This window comes from Oncorhynchus clarkii, chromosome 9, assembly GCF_045791955.1.
Source record: "Oncorhynchus clarkii lewisi isolate Uvic-CL-2024 chromosome 9, UVic_Ocla_1.0, whole genome shotgun sequence".
NCBI classification, from domain to species: Eukaryota; Metazoa; Chordata; class Actinopteri; order Salmoniformes; family Salmonidae; genus Oncorhynchus; species Oncorhynchus clarkii.
This window is the reverse complement of record NC_092155.1, coordinates 12,829,799-12,850,137: the sequence shown is the minus strand read 5'-3', so window position 1 is coordinate 12,850,137 and position 20,339 is coordinate 12,829,799. Positions and strand designations below refer to the sequence as shown.

The 20,339-nt window shown below is 41.6% G+C and overlaps 1 protein-coding gene across 5 annotated transcripts in view; it reads left to right on the top strand.

Annotated features, from left to right (window-relative positions):
- The first annotated feature begins 288 nt into the window (after positions 1 to 288).
- The window catches only part of LOC139415901 (CD99 antigen-like protein 2), a 30,536-nt gene continuing 10,485 nt past the window's right edge, over positions 289 to 20,339 (top strand). For 2 of the 5 annotated variants that reach the window (XR_011635036.1, XM_071164060.1), the window contains exons 1-5: positions 289 to 676; positions 9,579 to 9,641; positions 11,706 to 11,735; positions 14,534 to 14,611; positions 17,300 to 17,380. Coding sequence is in view for 3 of the 5 variants with exons in the window: in XM_071164060.1 (XP_071020161.1) it covers positions 619 to 676; positions 9,579 to 9,641; positions 11,706 to 11,735; positions 14,534 to 14,611; positions 17,300 to 17,380 (310 nt within the window). In the remaining 2 variants the exon portion in view is untranslated. The remainder of the gene's footprint in view (positions 677 to 9,578; positions 9,642 to 11,705; positions 11,736 to 14,533; positions 14,612 to 17,299; positions 17,381 to 20,339) is intronic. The other 3 variants (XR_011635035.1, XM_071164058.1, XM_071164057.1) reach the window with 2 other exon arrangements.

Sequence of the window (20,339 nt, the reverse complement as noted above, 5' to 3'; positions counted from 1 at the left end):
CCTTTAAAGCCTAGAGGCCAATATGGTAAAACCGTATTATTCATCATAGAGATTATGCAATGGGATATAACTATTACAAATCATCACCATTCTGTCTGCCTGCCTGTCTGTGTAATAGCTGTAGGCTAATGAAAGTTCAACATCATGCATTGTCTATTAGCCTTCACACCCTCACTAAATCACCACTGTCTGTCTGTCTGTCTGTCTGTCTGTCTGTCTGTCTGTCTGTCTGTCTGTCTGTCTGTCGTCTGCCTCTGTAAAAACGGAGAGGAACCGCCCTACACCGCCACTGTAAAGTGATTCTCGCTGTACCTGCTGCGCCTACCGACCGCTCACTCGTTTCTCCACATGCGCACAGCGGCACCACTCTCATTCTCACTGCAGACTTTCCGTTCAGTTGCAGCCAACTGTTCGCCACTGTCGCACAGGCGCCGCCAAACAAATATTTTTTAGGATCAAAATAGGCTTTCAAGCGGCTCAACGCCCAACAATTCGCTACATTGTAGCAAGCAGGCAGCGAGATAAGAAGATACATCAATTTATCGATACAGTGTAACGTTATTTTATCTCTCGCTTCAGAACCAGTCTCGATACAACGCGGAACGACAAATCTCAAACATGAAGAAATGTTCGGCGTGGTCGCTCTTTCTAGTGGTTTCGCTGCTAACTGTGAAAGGTAAGCGTTTTGCCCAACCCCTCTCTCAATTCAATTCAAAGGCCTCTCTTTCTCTTTCTTCTTTGTTGCTGTTCACGCCATTGCCGAGTTCATCAGTTTTTTGTTTCCTCGGTCTATTGTGTGTGTTTTAGCGGTATTCCTTTATTCTACACCGAATAACGGTACACTTGCGGCAGCAAGCCGCTGCATCGATTACAATGGATACCTATTACGTCTACATAACAACACGTCGCGGTAATACATATGTTTTAACTTAACTACCGAACCCAGTCATACCAATAAGTAGCCCACATGTGTCACGTTTGAACCTAGTCATATTGACCAGCCAGTCTGGTTGCGAACTGATCTACCACATGTTCGATTCCACAATTTAAATGGATCTCTTTCTATCATACATTTAGCCTACTGATGTGAATTCTAATGATACCAGACGAAACTTTATATATAGAAGTGTGGGACAAAAAAAACGTTCTCCGAGAGGCTAATGTCTATGCAGTCTAGTCACATATCAGTGCAGGTAGATTATTTGTACATTTCAGCAGACGAGCGATTTTACAGTAGTGACTGCATCCATTTTCATACTTTCGTTCATAGTAGTCCCCCATGGGAATCGAACCCACAACCCTGGCGTCGCAAGTGAGCTACCAACCGAGCCACACAGGACCAGACTATTAGGACATCATGGTAGCAGAGATTCATCCTATAGCAGAGACAGATATTATAATTATGATTTGATAAAGGATTGGAGTTATTTTAGGATTATATACATGTATTTAAACGGGTAAAGTAATCTTTGTTTATCACAAATGATCAGCATGAATTAAAGAAAGAGATATGCAAATAAACTAGACTACTGATGATAATTGTCTCGAAATAATTTACAGCCTATGGTTTTAATTTGTTGTGGCTCACTTAGACTATACGCATAAGAGAGTATGGTTGTGATTGACTGAATGGTGAGATTGAGGTTTGGTTCAGTGAGTCGATAGTCTTTATTTCTTTCTCTTCAAAGGATCACTCTTTCGTTCTCTCTATCATGGCAAGCGCAGGTTCAAACCTCCAGGGTGCCCGTTTCCTCCCTTCACACACACACACTCACACACACACACACACACACACACACACCGAGCGTGTCATTGTAAGACAATGAGGACATGTTGAGTCCCTATTCTGTTATTCTGTTTTGTTCACATTATTACTCCTTCAATGACGTGAAAGCATGTTTAAAGTTCAGTCTGACGGCACTGACACCCCCCATAGATTAGTGCATACTTGGCAAATTTTAGCTGGAGGGGTTTGGATTTTGAAATGAGGGAATGGAGGAGAGGGGGAGGAAAAGAGGGAGAGAGGGAGGATGAAAAGGAGGGGAGAGAGGGATGAAAGGAGGGGAAGATATGGATGGAAAAGGAGGGTGAGGAAAGGGGGGGAGGGGGGAAAGGAGGGGAAGATAGGGATGGAAAAGGAGGGGGGAGAGGAAAGAGAGGGAGGAAAGGAGGAAAAAGGAAGGGGGGGAGGAAAAGTAAGGGGAGAGAGGCAAAGGAGAGGGGGAGAGATGAAAGGAGGGGGAGGAAAAGGACTGGGAGGAAAGGTGGGGGGAGAGGGAGGAAAAGAGGGGAAGATAGGGATGGAAAAGGAGGGGAAGATAGGGATGGAAAAGGAGGGGAAGATAGGGATGGAAAAGGAGGGGGAGAGCGGGATGAAGGAGGGGGGGAGAAAAGGGAGGGGAGTGAGGGGGAGGGAAAGGAGGGGGAGAGAGGGATGAATAGAGGGGGGGCAGGGAGGAAAAATTTGTAGAGAAAGGGAGGGAGAGGGATGAAAAGGAGAGGTTGATAAACGGAGGGGGGAAAGGAGGGAGGATCCAAGGGAGGGAGAGGGATGAAAGGAGGGGAAGATATGGATGGAAAAGGAGGGTGATGAAAGGGGGGGAGGGGGGAAAGGAGGGGAAGATAGGGATGGAAAAGGAGGGGAAGATAGGGATGGAAAAGGAGGGGGAGAGGGAGGGGAAGATAGGGATGGAAAAGGAGGGTGAGAGCGGGATGAAGGAGGGGGGAGAAAAGGGAGGGAAAGGAGGGGGAAAGAGGGAGGAGAGAGAGGGATGAATAGAGGGGGGGCAGGGAGGAAAAATTTGTAGAGAAAGGGAGGGAGAGGGATGAAAAGAAGGGGGAGAGGTTGATAAACGGAGGGGGGAAAGGAGGGAGGATCCAAGGGAGGGAGAGGGATGAAAGGAGGGGGAGAGGGAGGAAAGTAGGGGGAGAGAGGGATGAAAAGGAGGGGGAGAGAGGGATGAAAACGAGGGGGAGAGAGGGATGAAAAGGAGGGGGGGAAGGGGGGTTAAAGGCAGGTAAAGAAGGGGGAGAGAGAGGAAATGGGGGGGAGGGGGAAAGAGGGCAGAAAATAAGGGGGGGAGGAGGGGAGAGAGGGATGGTAAAGGAAGGGGGGCGAGGGAGGGAAGAAGAGGGGTGAAGCATCAGCTGCAGTCTTTTCTTTGGGAAAGGGGATGAGGGGTGTGTGTGTGCAGCATGCAAGCTTTTGGGTTATATTACACCCTGCCACACCCTTAATGAAGTGTAATGAGATCAGTCCCCAGTCATTGAACAGAGGAATGTGATTATTCATTCTCTTTGATACACAGCAGCTGAGGATCCATGCAGGAGCCCTCTATACAGTCTCTATAGAGATGACTGTTCATATTGGGAATTCAATATTGACATGATGAGTTATATCTAGCTAATTTACTCCTTTGGTGTAGAAAGTCATGAGTTAAAAGTAAGATCTGTACATGTGGAAAAGGGAAACATCACTCACTGGTGATCAGAAGTCACATGGTTGGTTCTGGGGCCATCATGTGACAGAGAGACAAAGGGCTGTTTCCCCTATATTCTGTAGGGGAGGGAAGGAGCGAAGATACATGGGGGCAGGCTGGGTGCATGGGGACGGGCTGGGTGCATGGGGACGGGCTGGGTGCATGGGGACGGGCTGGGTTCATGGGGCCGGGCTGGGTGCATGGGGGCGGGCTGGGTGCATGGGGGCGGGCTGGGTGCATGGGGACAGGCTGCATAGCAATAGTTATACCAGGCGAAATAAAGCAATAGTAATATCAATAATGATAGCAGAATATCAATAACTACAGTAATAACATTATAGTGAAGCTTCATTGACCAGGGTGTGGTGGTGGTGGCCCTGGCTGGCCTGCAACACCTTCACAACAAAGCCATGTCTCACAGGGGGTTTGGACGGGACAGGAGTGTGTATCTGTGTGTGTGTGTGTACATGATCTAGCTTGTATGCGCCTGTGAGTGTGTGTGTGTGTGTGTTAGAAGGAGCTGTGACTAGGGGCTGTGGCTGTCATGACATTTCATCAGCTGGTGATTATCAAGCAGATAACTGTCGGTCGGTAATTAACCATTAATTAACATAAAGGCATTTACCATCTCCTGGCTTCCACACAGCCACTGATGCAGATCTAAATCCATGTAATATAGCCTACACCTTCCCAATAAATCCATGTAATATAGCCTACACCATCCCAATAAATCCATGTCATATAGCCTACACCTTCCCAATAAATCCATGTCATATAGCCTACACCTTCCCAATAAATCCATGTAATATAGCCTACACCTTCCCAATAAATCCATGTCATATAGCCTACACCCTCCCAATAAATCCATGTAATATAGCCTACACCCTCCCAATAAATCCATGTAATATAGCCTACACCATCCCAATAAATCCATGTAATATAGCCTACACCATCCCAATAAATCCATGTAATATAGGCTACACCATCCCAATAAATCCATGTAATATAGCCTACACCATCCCAATAAATCCATGTAATATAGCCTACACCTTCCCAATAAACACATGTCATATAGCCTACACCATCCCAATAAATCCATGTAATATAGCCTACACCTTCCCAATAAACACATGTCATATAGCCTACACCATCCCAATAAATCCATGTCATATAGCCTACACCTTCCCAATAAATCCATGTCATATAGCCTACACCATCCCAATAAATCCATGTCATATAGCCTACACCTTCCCAATAAACACATGTCATATAGCCTACACCTTCCCAATAAATCCATGTCATATAGCCTACACCTTCCCAATAAATCCATGTCATATAGCCTACACCATCCCAATAAATCCATGTAATATAGCCTACACCATCCCAATAAATCCATGTAATATAGCCTACACCTTCCCAATAAATCCATGTAATATAGGCTACACCTTCCCAATAAATCCATGTAATATAGGCTACACCATCCCAATAAATCCATGTAATATAGGCTACACCATCCCAATAAATCCATGTAATATAGGCTACACCATCCCAATAAATCCATGTAATATAGCCTACACCATCCCAATAAATCCATGTAATATAGCCTACACCTTCCCAATAAATCCATGTAATATAGCCTACACCATCCCAATAAACACATGTAATTTAGCCTACACCTTCCCAATAAATCCATGTCATATAGCCTACACCTTACCAATAAATCCATGTAATATAGCCTACACCATCCCAATAAATCCATGTCATATAGCCTACACCTTCCCAATAAATCCATGTCATATAGCCTACACCTTCCCAATAAACACATGTCATATAGCCTACACCTTCCCAATAAATCCATGTAATATAGCCTACACCTTCCCAATAAATACATGTAATATAGCCTACACCATCCCAATAAATCCATGATTTGTTTTAGACAGGTCTAAAGAAGAATGATAGGAAGAAAATGTAGTCTATTTCAGAATAACAGAGTAGCATACTGTGAGTTGTCCTTATGTTAGGTCCTGATCTGGCTATGACATATGGCTGTGGGCTACACTAGTTCATTTAGCAGACCAGATTTGCTTAGAATTCCCAAGGCATTATTTTATAGTATGAAGAATACAATTGGACAAAGCTGATTAAAATGAGTTAAGGGATTGATTTAAGAGAACTTATTTGTATTGCTTTTAATCTTTTTAATGAATTTATCTTATTAACACTTTGTTCTAGCTAGATATTTGTGTAGGTAGCTAGATATTTGTGTAGGTAGCTAGATATTTGTGTAGGTAGCTAGATATTTGTGTAGGTAGCTATCAAGTAAACACAATGATATATAGCGCACATGCGGCTATTCTGTGTTCAGTGTTTAACAAAGAAATAGGTACTCCTAAATGCTTAATTTAGAGTTATTAATGTAACTTTAGTTGTTTAACAAACGTTGGATTATATGTTTTGATGTGTAATACATTGTAAGGCTGCATGATGTGACTAATGATGATTTGAAAAAAGTCGCTTGAAAGGCATGAGCTCTGCATAGTATTTTGCGCAGACTGTACACACTTCATCAGTCTCTCATTCACAATTTGAGAAGCACTTGATAATGCTTCATATTTCCCAGCGGCACCCCCTTTGTGCAGCCAAAATGCACGTGAAAAAAATCCACGCCTTTTGCAGCCAGTGGCCATTGTGCCCTTCTCCCTGAGTGCTGCGGGCTCTGAATCACCTCTTCAAGACTTGCGCTGTTTATGACTTCAAGCCTATCAACTCCCGAGATGAGGCTGGTGTAACCAATGTGAAATGGCTAGCTAGTTAGCGGGGTGCGCGCTAATAGCGTTTCAAACGTTACTTGTTCTGAGACTTGGAGTAGTTGTTCGACTTGCTCTGCATGGGTAACGCTACTTCGAGTGTGGCTGTTGTCGATGTGTTCCTGGTTCGAGCCCAGGTAGGAGCGAGGAGAGGGACGGAAGCTATATACTGTTACACTGACAATACTAAAGTGCCTATCAGTACATCCAATAGTCAAAGGAATATGAAATACAAATCGTATAGAGAGAAATAGTCCTATAATTTCTATAATAACTACAACCTAAAACTTCTTACCTGGGAATATTGAAGACTTCTGTTAAAAGGAACCATCAGCTTTCATATGTTCTCATGTACTGAGCAAGGAACTTAAACGTTAGCTTTCTTACATGGCACCAATGGCACTTTTACTTCTCCAACACTTTGTTTTTGCATTATTTAAACCAAATTGAACATGTTTAATTATTTATTTGAGGCTAAATTGATTTTATTGATGTATTAAGTTAAAATAAGTGTTCATTCAGTATTGTTGTAATTGTCATTATATATTTTTTAAATCGTCCGATTTAATCGGTATCGTTTTTTTTGGTCCTCCAATAATCGGTATCGGCGTTGAAAAATCATAATCAGTCGACCTCTAGTTCTGACTATTTAGATGGGGGTCTGATACATGTCATTGTTCTGACTATTTAGATGGGGGTCTGATACATGTCATTGTTCTGACTATTTAGATGGGGGGTCTGATACATGTCATTGTTCTGACTATTCAGATGGGGGGTCTGATACATGTCATTGTTCTGACTATTTAGATGGGGGGTCTGATACATGTCATTGTTCTGACTATTTAGATGGGGGGTCTGATACATGTCATTGTTCTGACTGATGGGGGTCTGATACATAATGATGATCAAAAGCTGATCCTCTAATCCTAAACAGGTCATGAATTTGTCTTATCGGGGGAGGGGGGTGAAGGAGGATGCTAAACTGGCCTTAGATCAGTGTGTGGGTAATGAGGCTACGCAGGTTTTTATCTACATAATGATAATGAGAGTATGCAGGTGTTATCTACATAATGATAATGAGAGTATGCAGGTGTTATCTACATAATGAGAGTATGCAGGTGTTATCTACATAATGATAATGAGAGTATGCAGGTGTTATCTACATAATGAGAGTATGCAGGTGTTATCTACATAATGAGAGTATGCAGGTGTTATCTACATAATGATAATGAGAGTATGCAGGTGTTATCTACATAATGAGAGTATGCAGGTGTTATCTACATAATGAGAGTATGCAGGTGTTATCTACATAATGATAATGAGAGTATGCAGGTGTTATCTACATAATGAGAGTATGCAGGTGTTATCTACATAATGAGAGTATGCAGGTGTTATCTACATTATGAGAGTATGCAGGTGTTATCTACATAATGATAATTAGAGTATGCAGGTGTTATCTACATAATGAGAGTATGCAGGTGTTATCTACATAATGATAATGAGAGTATGCAGGTGTTATCTACATAATGAGAGTATGCAGGTGTTATCTACATAATGATAATTAGAGTATGCAGGTGTTATCTACATAATGAGAGTATGCAGGTGTTATCTACATAATGAGAGTATGCAGGTGTTATCTACATAATGATAATGAGAGTATGCAGATGTTATCTACATAATGATAATGAGAGTATGCAGGTGTTATCTACATAATGATAATGAGAGTATGCAGGTGTTATCTACATAATGAGAGTATGCAGGTGTTATCTACATAATGATAATTAGAGTATGCAGATGTTATCTACATAATGAGAGTATGCAGGTGTTATCTACATAATGAGAGTATGCAGATGTTATCTACATAATGAGAGTATGCAGGTGTTATCTACATAATGATAATTAGAGTATGCAGGTGTTATCTACATAATGAGAGTATGCAGGTGTTATCTACATAATGAGAGTATGCAGGTGTTATCTACATAATGATAATGAGAGTATGCAGGTGTTATCTACATAATGATAATGAGAGTATGCAGGTGTTATCTACATAATGAGAGTATGCAGGTGTTATCTACATAATGAGAGTATGCAGGTGTTATCTACATAATGAGAGTATGCAGGTATCTACATAATGAGAGTATGCAGGTGTTATCTACATAATGATAATTAGAGTATGCAGATGTTATCTACATAATGAGAGTATGCAGGTGTTATCTACATAATGAGAGTATGCAGGTGTTATCTACATAATGAGAGTATGCAGGTGTTATCTACATAATGATAATGAGAGTATGCAGGTGTTATCTACATAATGAGAGTATGCAGGTGTTATCTACATAATGAGAGTATGCAGGTGTTATCTACATAATGATAATGAGAGTATGCAGATGTTATCTACATAATGATAATGAGAGTATGCAGGTGTTATCTACATAATGATAATGAGAGTATGCAGGTGTTATCTACATAATGAGAGTATGCAGGTGTTATCTACATAATGATAATTAGAGTATGCAGGTGTTATCTACATAATGAGAGTATGCAGGTGTTATCTACATAATGATAATGAGAGTATGCAGGTGTTATCTACATAATGAGAGTATGCAGGTGTTATCTACATAATGAGAGTATGCAGGTGTTATCTACATAATGAGAGTATGCAGGTGTTATCTACATAATGATGAGGCTGAATTATTTCATTGGAGGGAAAAATACCCCTTATAGGTCTTTTAGATTCATGATTATCACTGATTGTGAGGAGAAACTTGAAAAAGAGACGTGTTGCTGTATGGACACAATAGCTCTTCTGTTCCATGTGTTTGAGGAATGCAAGGAGTCTTTGTTGCCATCGAGATATGACAGAAACCACTGCATTCGTCACTACACTGGAACGTTGATCATGGAAAGGAATGAAGAAGGGTTGATTGGCAGCAGACCTATGGCCATATGGTTCCATTGTGTCAGGCTCGGCTACAGCATTTGACATGATTTCAAATAGTATTTGAACCCAGGTCTGGTTGACCTCACTGAAAATCGAAGAGCTGTGCATAACGTTACTGCACAGCTGTTTGATAAACGGATGCTCCATTAGTGTGTGTGTTCCAGATATAATGTAGTATGGAAGTAGATATAGCTGCATAATCTCGGATGGGGGTAAGAGAAATGTGGACTGATTAGAGCAAAGTTCCTGTCCTTTTTCTCTGCGCTGCATTGTGTAAAAACCCAACTCCTCCCTGTTTCTCTCCTCCCCCTGCCTCATTCCCTGTCTTCTTCTTGCCCTCCCTCTCTTCAGCTCTTTCCCAGAATTCAGATGGCTTAGACCTGTCTGATGCCTTGGATGACGTCTCTATAGCAAGTAAGTCAAGAAAGACGGTCGGACTGTAAAATACACAATATTCATAGACTTCAGATTTACTACTGCAGTATCTACAATGCAGTCTGGATTCATGCTTTATGTCTATGAAATCATACATCACTACCATGAATTCATGGTCGATGGATTCATGTACAGTGCCTTCAGAATGTATTCACACCCGTTGGCTTTTTCCACATTTTTTACAGCCTGAATTTAAAATGGATTAAATTGCACATTTTTTTGTTACTGGTCTGCACACAATACCCTGTAATGTCCAAGTGGAATTGTGTTTTTTTTTGTTTTTTTGCATGAATGAATGAAAAGCGGAAATGTCTTGAGTCAAGCCACTAAAGTTGCATGGACTCACTATGTCTGCAATAATAGTGTTTAACATGATTTATGAATGACTACCTGATCTCTGTACCCCACAAATACAACTATCTGTAAGGTCCCTCAGTCAAGCACTGACTTTCAAACACAGACTCAACCACTAAGACCAGGGCGTGACAGGAGGTCTTCCAATGCCCCAATAAAAAGTGCATGGAACTCCCTTCCATCTTATATAGAGCAAGAGAGCAGCAAACCTGGTTTAAAAAAAAACTCCCCCATGTGACTTACTTATTGTGTGTATGTACTGACGTATGTGTAACTGATAGATGCGCGCACACACACACACACACACACACACACACACACACACACAGTAAATGTTCATGTTTTTAAATGTATGTAAATTGTTAGTTTTATTTTGTCTGTCTTTTCCATTATGTTTCCGACCTCAGTAAGACGTTGGCTAATGGGGATCCCTAATAAATAAAACCTATTGGTAGATGGATAAAAACAAAAAAGAAGACATTGAACATCCCTTTGAGCATGGTGAAGTTATTAATTCCACTTTGGATGGTGTATCAAAACACCCAGTCACTACAAAGGTTGTAGCCTAAACAGTTAATCCAACAGTTAAAACACACACCCTAAATAAAACCTATAACCTATTTTTATTTATTTCTACAATTTCCAAAATAAACATATTTACTTTTTACAAGACATGTTTGTGCCGTCGTGTGCATTAGTAGCACAATTTCTAACATATCTGCATTTGTTTTTACTTACACTTTTATGTTGACTAATCCATTGATGTTGGTTTTAAGTTTTGGCTGACTTTTCTTAGCGGATGTACAATCGTTGTGAATTATGGGGAGTTTCAGGCCCCGGAGTGAACATAATTGCACACTCACAAAGCCGACTAAAAACGAGGGCTGAGGGGCTTACGTCGCAAACTTCCCTTGCTTGGCTAATCATTTGGACCGCCCTCCAAGATGGCGACAGGGATTCCCACAAGGGCACAAGGCGAGGCTATGTGGACGAGGGTGTGTCTTTTTTTATGAGTTTAAACCGCAGCCAAAGATACAGGTGTCCTTCCTAACTCTCTTGCTGGAGAGGAAAGAAACCACTCAGGGATTTCACCGTGAGGCCAATGGTCACTTTAAAACACTTACAGAGTTGAATGGTTCTGATAGGAGATAACTAAGAGTGGATCAACAACATTGTAGTTACTCCACAATACTAACCTAATTGACAGAGTGAAAAGAAGGAAGCCTGTACAGAATACATTTTTTCCAAAATATGCATCCTGATTACAATAAGGTGTTACAACAAGGGGAATACTTTCTGAAGGCACTTGTATGCCATTATCTAACAATGTATTTCTGGTCCCTGAGTATGAAGTCTACTGACTACTAATTTAGGTACATTCTGACTGTGTTGATGTAACTATATTCTGTATGACATTTTTCTAACAATACGTTTGTATGCGCTGGCTATGAAGTCGTTCATTTGCAAAAAAAAATCTAAATTGAGGTACCAATTGCCGATTGTAGCTTCAATGCACTGTCTGACTGCATGTTTTATATGAATTAATATCATAATTTTGACTGTGTATTGATGTAGCTACATTCTGTACGATGACGTTCTCTTCTGTTCTTCTCTTCTATTCATCTCTAATCTTGTTCTGTTCTTTTCTTGTTCTCTTCTCTTCTTCTCTCATTGCTTCTCTTCTCTCAGCAGCAGCCACACCTAAACCAGTAGGAGCAGGTAAACGATCCCAGATTCACAGATCAGTCTGAATATAGACTTTCTCTGCTATTGATTATATCTGCCTGTGCTGTAGCAACTGTGCTCACATGAGTAAGCACAAGGGTCCTCATTTATTTACATCTATTAACCCGGCAGGTATTTAATCAGGTATTGACCACATGAAAGACTACTAATAAAGTATTTTCTATCATTGATTATATCTAAGGTTCTAACGTTAGTACATGCCACAGGAGGTTGGTAGCGCCTTAATTGGGGAGGACGGGCTCATGGTAATGACTGGAGCGGAATAGGTGGAATGGTATCAGATACATCAAACACATGGGTTTCAGGTATTTGATGCCATTCCATTTGCTCTGCTCCGGACATTATTATGAGCCGTTCTCCCCTCAGCAGCCTCCACTGGTGCCTTGGATTTCCCCTTTTAATCAGCATAATTCAGAGACCGTGTATAGGCTTACTTTTTATTCTCTACTGTAGCTATGCTCTATAGGCCTACTTAGCACATGCTTAAGCACAAAGCTGGTAAATCATACTAATCTCCTAAACAGGTATTAGGCATTGGCGCAGTGGTCTAAGGCATTGCATCTCAGTGCATCTAGAGGCATCACTACAGACCCTGGTTAGATTCCAGGCTGTATCACAACCTGCCATGATTGGGTGTCCCATAGGGCGGCGCACAATTGGGCCAGCGTCGTCCGGGTTTGGCCGGAGTAGGCCGTCATTGTAAATAAGAATTTGTTCTTAACTGGGATGCCTAGTTAAATAAAGGTTAAATAAATACAATGTTATGGCCTAGATTCAATCCGGACCGTGGCAGGGTGCTTGACATTTTAAAGGTCTCGGACAGTCATTCTGATTTCCATGTAAAATTGCCCATAAAAATATCACAATAATATCACCCATAATATTTGTTTTGGATAGAAATGCTCAAAATCTGAGGAAAACTATCAAGAAGTTTTAAAAGACAGGCTGAGTGGGTGGGGAGCTTTATATTAATTCATAGTATTTGATCAATGTCAATTTTATTTATACATTTCCTGTTTGGCATGTCTCTTGTGATGCTGTTCACAGCAGTGCTGATTGATGTGGTGTTCCATGCTGGCTGAAGACCTAGCTAGCCAGTAACTAGCTAACATCAGACACAGGTGAAGACCTAGCTAGACAGTAACTAGCTAACACCAGACACAGATGAAGACCTAGCTAGTCAGTAACTAGCTAACACCAGACACAGATGAAGACCTAGCTAGCCAGTAACTAGCTAACACCAGACACGGATGAAGACCTAGCTAGACAGTAACTAGCTAACACCAGGCACAGATGAAGACCTAGCTAGTCAGTAACTAGCTAACACCAGACACAGATGAAGACCTAGCTAGTCAGTAACTAGCTAACACCAGACACAGATGAAGACCTAGCTAGTCAGTAACTAGCTAACACCAGACACAGATGAAGACCTAGCTAGCCAGCTAACACCAGACACAGATGAAGACCTAGCTAGCCAGCTAACACCAGACACAGATGAAGACCTAGCTAGCCAGTAACTAGCTAACACCAGACACAGATGAAGACCTAGCTAGACAGTAACTAGCTAACACCAGACACAGATGAAGACCTAGCTAGACAGTAACTAGCTAACACCAGACACAGATGAAGACCTAGCTAGACAGTAACTAGCTAACACCAGACACAGATGAAGACCTAGCTAGACAGTAACTAGCTAACACCAGACAAAGATGAAGACCTAGCTAGACAGTAACTAGCTAACACCAGACACAGATGAAGACCTAGCTAGCCAGTAACTAGCTAACACCAGACACAGATGAAAACCTAGCTAGACAGTAACTAGCTAACACCAGACACAGATGAAGACCTAGCTAGACAGTAACTAGCTAACACCAGACACAGATGAAGACCTAGCTAGACAGTAACTAGCTAACACCAGACACAGATGAAGACCTAGCTAGCCAGTAACTAGCTAACACCAGACACAGATGAAAACCTAGCTAGACAGTAACTAGCTAACACCAGACACAGATGAAGACCTAGCTAGACAGTAACTAGCTAACACCAGACACAGATGAAGCTAGACAGTAACTAGCTAGACACAGATAAGACCTAGCTAGACACCTAACACCAGACACAGATGAAGACCTAGCTAGACAGTAACTAGCTAACACCAGACACAGATGAAGACCTAGCTAGACAGTAACTAGCTAACACCAGACACAGATGAAGACCTAGCTAGCCAGTAACTAGCTAACACCAGACACAGATGAAGACCTAGCTAGCCAGTAACTAGCTAACACCAGACACAGATGAAGACCTAGCTAGCCAGTAACTAGCTAACACCAGACACATGAAGACCTAGCTAGCCAGTAACTAGCTAACACCAGACACAGATGAAAGGGGAAACATACACTGAGTGTACAAAACATTAAGAACACCTTGCTAATATTGAGTTGGTTTTCTTTCTGGGAAACGTAACAATATAATAAAATATCATCCAATTTAATAAAAAAACATTGACTGTTTGACTGTTCATGACCTTTAAAAGGTAACTTCCGATTGAGCCGACATATGCAGCGTTTACCCCCAAACGCTGTCTCTTCAAATGCGGGAACATTGCCTTTCAATGTCAATCGCACTATAACGCGGATATTCCGCGGTCTGGATTGAATCTAACCCTGGTTTGACTGTACTGACCTCCGCTATTGTGATGACGTTCCTCATGTGCCATTGTGATGTTCCTCATGTGCCATTGTGATGACGTTCCTCGTGTGCCGTCTTTGGAGAAGATGAGGAGATCACCCCCACCAAGGCTCCTCCTACTAAAGCCCCAGCCACTAAGGCCCCGTCACACAAGCCCAAGCCACGTAAGAACACACACACCTCATAAGGGTCCTCCTAAAGCCACAGCCACCAAAGCTCGGCTCAAGCCCAAACCAGAGGACACATGAGGAAGAAACCACCATAACATACAGGCTTTCTAATCAGACCCTTCACACTTAACAAGTGAATGGAAAAATGCCTACTTACTACAGTTATGTCTGCAACTATATGCTTATGTTAAATGCAGTCTGAGGTTTGACTTGGCTGGAACAGCCTACTACCTAGTTGATGGGTAAACTATTTGACAACATAGTCTAGACAATGCTTAAGATGGATCACGACACAAACACCCTTTTGAGAACCACTGCTGTGCCACCATAGTTCCATCAACACATGTATGTCTGTACCTCTCGTGTCAATCAAGTTGTCCCTTATTTGGTTGGTCAGTCTTGCCCTTGAAAACCTTGTCTATGTTGTGGTTTTAACTTGAATGTAGATTGCAGTCAGCCTACTATTCTGTGTGTGTGTGTGTGTGTGTGTGTGTGTGTGTGTGTGTGTGTGTGTGTGTGTGTGTGTGTGTGTGTGTGTGTGTGTGTGTGTGTGTGTGTGTGTGTGTGTGTGTGTGTGTGTGTGTGTGTGTGTCCTAAACCTCACAAGCACCTCTACTACAGTGCTGTATGTGACTCCATTAACCCTACTAGAGCGATCACTGCACTAACAGACCTGTATACAATTTGTAGTAACACTACTACTCTAGATATAATCCGAAGCTTGGAAGATCCACATTATACCTCAATTGAAATGTAATTTAAGATTGAGCCACCATCTGCAGCCTTTACTTTGAATGCAGTCACCGCGAACGCAGGAACATTGCCATTCAATTTCAATTACGCTATTGCCTAATCTTCCGCTAGCCATAAGCCTAGCATTAAGCCTAGCCTGGTTAAACCAGACTGAATGTTAACCAGGCTATACTAACCCCTGAGCACTCACTACACTAACAGATGAGTTCCAGGCTGATTTTGACTTTGGGCCCAGCCTTCGCCCTGGCCTGCTCCCCCTCGCCACCAAGGGTCCCCGTACCCCACCGAAGCCCCAGCCCGGTTGGTACTGCTCGCTTAACAAACAGACCTGGATTCAAATAATATTAGAAATGTTCAAGTTGAGCTTTTTCTGTAGCCTGCCTAGAGTGCCAGGCAAGCTCAATCAAGCACAGATAAAGTATTTGAAATTATTTTGAGTAGTACTTGAACACAGGCCTGTTAACGAACCATCCCCATTCCCAAATTAGAACCACTGTCCTGTTGTTGTCAAGTCTGGGTTGTGTCCCAAATGGCACCACTATTCCCTACGTAGTGCACTACTTTTGACCAGGGCCCATAGTGCACTACTTCCTACATACTACCCTATGTGGGTAATAGGGTGCCATTTCAGATGCTGCCTATCAATATCGATATACCCCCCCCCCTCATCATGTAGTTGGTCACCCATCTGCGCTGCTGGTCAAAGGTCTAGTGCTGGGTTGGAGTGACGTACGCCTCCTGTCAGAAGACAATGCTTATGTCCCTTCAATCTAAAACAGATATATAGAGTTTGGAAAACTCAGTTTGAGATTGTATCTTTTTTATTGGCGGCCATTTTGACACCAGATGTTCCATGCGTTCAAATTAGAAAGGAGATTAGAAGGTTAATGTCATGGAATGTTTAGAACCAACATGGAGGCTAGTTTGCCAAACTCTCTCTATTGTACGGCTCTGATCTAAACTAGCTTTCTTGTTCCTGGTATCTGCTTTCTCTCATGACCAATGATCTGATTGGACTGGACAGATGACAATTCCTATTGGTTATAATGGAGGAGATGAGGAAAGGAAGCCGGTGAAGATTATTGGGACACGGTCACACACATTGTAGTGATATCTTGCCTGCGTCAACGACATCCTGTGTAGCATGCTATTGTAGACACTCTGTAGGTACACTCACCATGTTGTTTACATATTGTTGTCTTTGTTGCCACACATGTTGTGTCGTGTATGCATGCGTGGGTCGTGTTGTGTGTTTGCATCTCATTATCTCGGTTGTTTGTTTTTTTTAGCCACAGAATGCTGTCATTTTCTTGAATTCAACAAATGGGCAGTGTGACTTTTGAATGACCTTTGGACATTCGGTATCTATTGAGTACCAAAATAGAGTAGATGTGAGTGCTTCCTGGATGTCTTCCACACATTCTACTTTCGGAGATGTTTTCTCGACTGTGTGGCTACTGGAAGCTGTGAAAGCAGTGACGTCTCATCTTCTTTTGTGTTCGTATTTGTCTGTATGTATGTATCTATGGATCTGTACAATGTGTGGAAAACTGATATTGTAGACCAGGGGTACTCAACTCTGACCCTACGAGGTCCGGAGCCTGCTGGTTTTCTGTTCTACCTGGTCATTAATTGCACACACCTGGTGTCCCAGGTCTAAATCAGTCCCTGATTAGAGGGGAACAATGAAAAAATACATTGGAACTGGCTTAGAGGCCCAGAGTTGCGTTTGGGGGCTGTAGACATTAAGTTACCATGTATAGAATGTATCTCTTCACAGATGCTGAATATTGTGACTATGCTGTTTGGTTTTCCTCCTGGTTGAGACATGTTAGATATACTGTAGATTCCATCTTTTTTTTTTGCCCGACTTGCATTTGAACTTTTACCCATGATCTTTGACCTCTGACCTGTGACCTCTCCCTGCAGCCTCTGATGAGTTTGACCTGAGTGATGCTCTGGATCCCAACAATGACATTGGAGGGAAGGACAAGAACAAGGGACAAGCAGGTTATTGTTTATTTTTGTTATAATTTATTTATGTATGAATTACTTTTGTTCTTATTTTGTTTGTGTAGAGTATGTCATTCAGAAGTGTGGGTTTGCAGTAGGTATGGTATACATATTGTAGTGGAGCAGCAGTAGGTATTATGGTATACATATTGTAGTGGAGCAGCAGTAGGTATGGTATACATATTGTAGTGGAGCAGCAGTAGATATGGTATACATATTGTAGTGGAGCAGCAGTAGGTATTATGGTATACATATTGTAGTGGAGCAGCAGTAGGTATGGTATACATATTGTAGTGGAGCAGCAGTAGGTATTATGGTATACATATTGTAGTGGAGCAGCAGTAGGTATTATGGTATACATATTGTAGTGGAGCAGCAGTAGATATGGTATACATATTGTAGTGGAGCAGCAGTAGGTATTATGGTATACATATTGTAGTGGAGCAGCAGTAGGTATGGTATACATATTGTAGTGGAGCAGCAGTAGGTATTATGGTATACATATTGTAGTGGAGCAGCAGTAGGTATTATGGTATACATATTGTAGTGGAGCAGCAGTAGATATGGTATACATATTGTAGTGGAGCAGCAGTAGGTATTATGGTATACATATTGTAGTGGAGCAGCAGTAGATATGGTATACATATTGTAGTGGAGCAGCAGTAGGTATTATGGTATACATATTGTAGTGGAGCAGCAGTAGGTATTATGGTATACATATTGTAGTGGAGCAGCAGTAGGTATGGTATACATATTGTAGTGGAGCAGCAGTAGGTATTATGGTATACATATTGTAGTGGAGCAGCAGTAGATATGGTATACATATTGTAGTGGAGCAGCAGTAGGTATGGTATACATATTGTAGTGGAGCAGCAGTAGGTATGGTATACATATTGTAGTGGAGCAGCAGTAGGTATTATGGTATACATATTGTAGTGGAGCAGCAGTAGGTATGGTATACATATTGTAGTGGAGCAGCAGTAGATATGGTATACATATTGTAGTGGAGCAGCAGTAGATATGGTATACATATTGTAGTGGAGCAGCAGTAGGTATTATGTTATACATATTGTAGTGGAGCAGCAGTAGATATGGTATACATATTGTAGTGGAGCAGCAGTAGATATGGTATACATATTGTAGTGGAGCAGCAGTAGGTATTATGGTATACATATTGTAGTGGAGCAGCAGTAGGTATGGTATACATATTGTAGTGGAGCAGCAGTAGATATGGTATACATATTGTAGTGGAGCAGCAGTAGGTATTATGGTATACATATTGTAGTGGAGCAGCAGTAGGTATTATGGTATACATATTGTAGTGGAGCAGCAGTAGGTATTATGGTATACATATTGTAGTGGAGCAGCAGTAGGTATGGTATACATATTGTAGTGGAGCAGCAGTAGGTATTATGGTATACATATTGTAGTGGAGCAGCAGTAGGTATTATGGTATACATATTGTAGTGGAGCAGCAGTAGGTATGGTATACATATTGTAGTGGAGCAGCAGTAGGTATGGTATACATATTGTAGTGGAGCAGCAGTAGGTATGGTATACATATTGTAGTGGAGCAGCAGTAGGTATGGTATACATATTGTAGTGGAGCAGCAGTAGGTATGGTATACATATTGTAGTGGAGCAGCAGTAGGTATGGTATACATATTGTAGTGGAGCAGCAGTAGGTATGGTATACATATTGTAGTGGAGCAGCAGTAGGTATTATGGTATACATATTGTAGTGGAGCAGCAGTAGGTATTATGGTATACATATTGTAGTGGAGCAGCAGTAGGTATGGTATACATATTGTAGTGGAGCAGCAGTAGGTATGGTATACATATTGTAGTGGAGCAGCAGTAGGTATTATGGTATACATATTGTAGTGGAGCAGCAGTAGGTATTATGGTATACATATTGTAGTGGAGCAGCAGTAGGTATTATGGTATACATATTGTAGTGGAGCAGCAGTAGGTATGGTATACATATTGTAGTGGAGCAGCAGTAGGTATTATGGTATACATATTGTAGTGGAGCAGCAGTAGGTATTATGGTATACATATTGTAGTGGAGCAGCAGTAGGTATTATGGTATACATATTGTAGTGGAGCAGCAGTAGGTATTATGGTATACATATTGTAGTGGAGCAGCAGTAGGTATGGTATACATATTGTAGTGGAGCAGCAGTAGGTATGGTATACATATTGTAGTGGAGCAGCAGTAGGTATGGTATACATATTGTAGTGGAGCAGCAGTAGGTATTATGGTATACATATTGTAGTGGAGCAGCAGTAGGTATGGTATACATATTGTAGTGGAGCAGCAGTAGGTATGGTATACATATTGTAGTGGAGCAGCAGTAGGTATTATGGTATACATATTGTAGTGGAGCAGCAGTAGGTATTATGGTATACATATTGTAGTGGAGCAGCAGTAGGTATGGTATACATATTGTAGTGGAGCAGCAGTAGGTATTATGGTATACATATTGTAGTGGAGCAGCAGTAGGTATTATGGTATACATATTGTAGTGGAGCAGCAGTAGGTATTATGGTATACATATTGTAGTGGAGCAGCAGTAGGTATGGTATACATATTGTAGTGGAGCAGCAGTAGGTATGGTATACATATTGTAGTGGAGCAGCAGTAGGTATGGTATACATATTGTAGTGGAGCAGCAGTAGGTATTATGGTATACATATTGTAGTGGAGCAGCAGTAGGTATTATGGTATACATATTGTAGTGGAGCAGCAGTAGGTATGGTATACATATTGTAGTGGAGCAGCAGTAGGTATGGTATACATATTGTAGTGGAGCAGCAGTAGGTTTGGTATACATATTGTAGTGGAGCAGCAGTAGGTATGGTATACATATTGTAGTGGAGCAGCAGTAGGTATGGTATACATATTGTAGTGGAGCAGCAGTAGGTATGGTATACATATTGTAGTGGAGCAGCA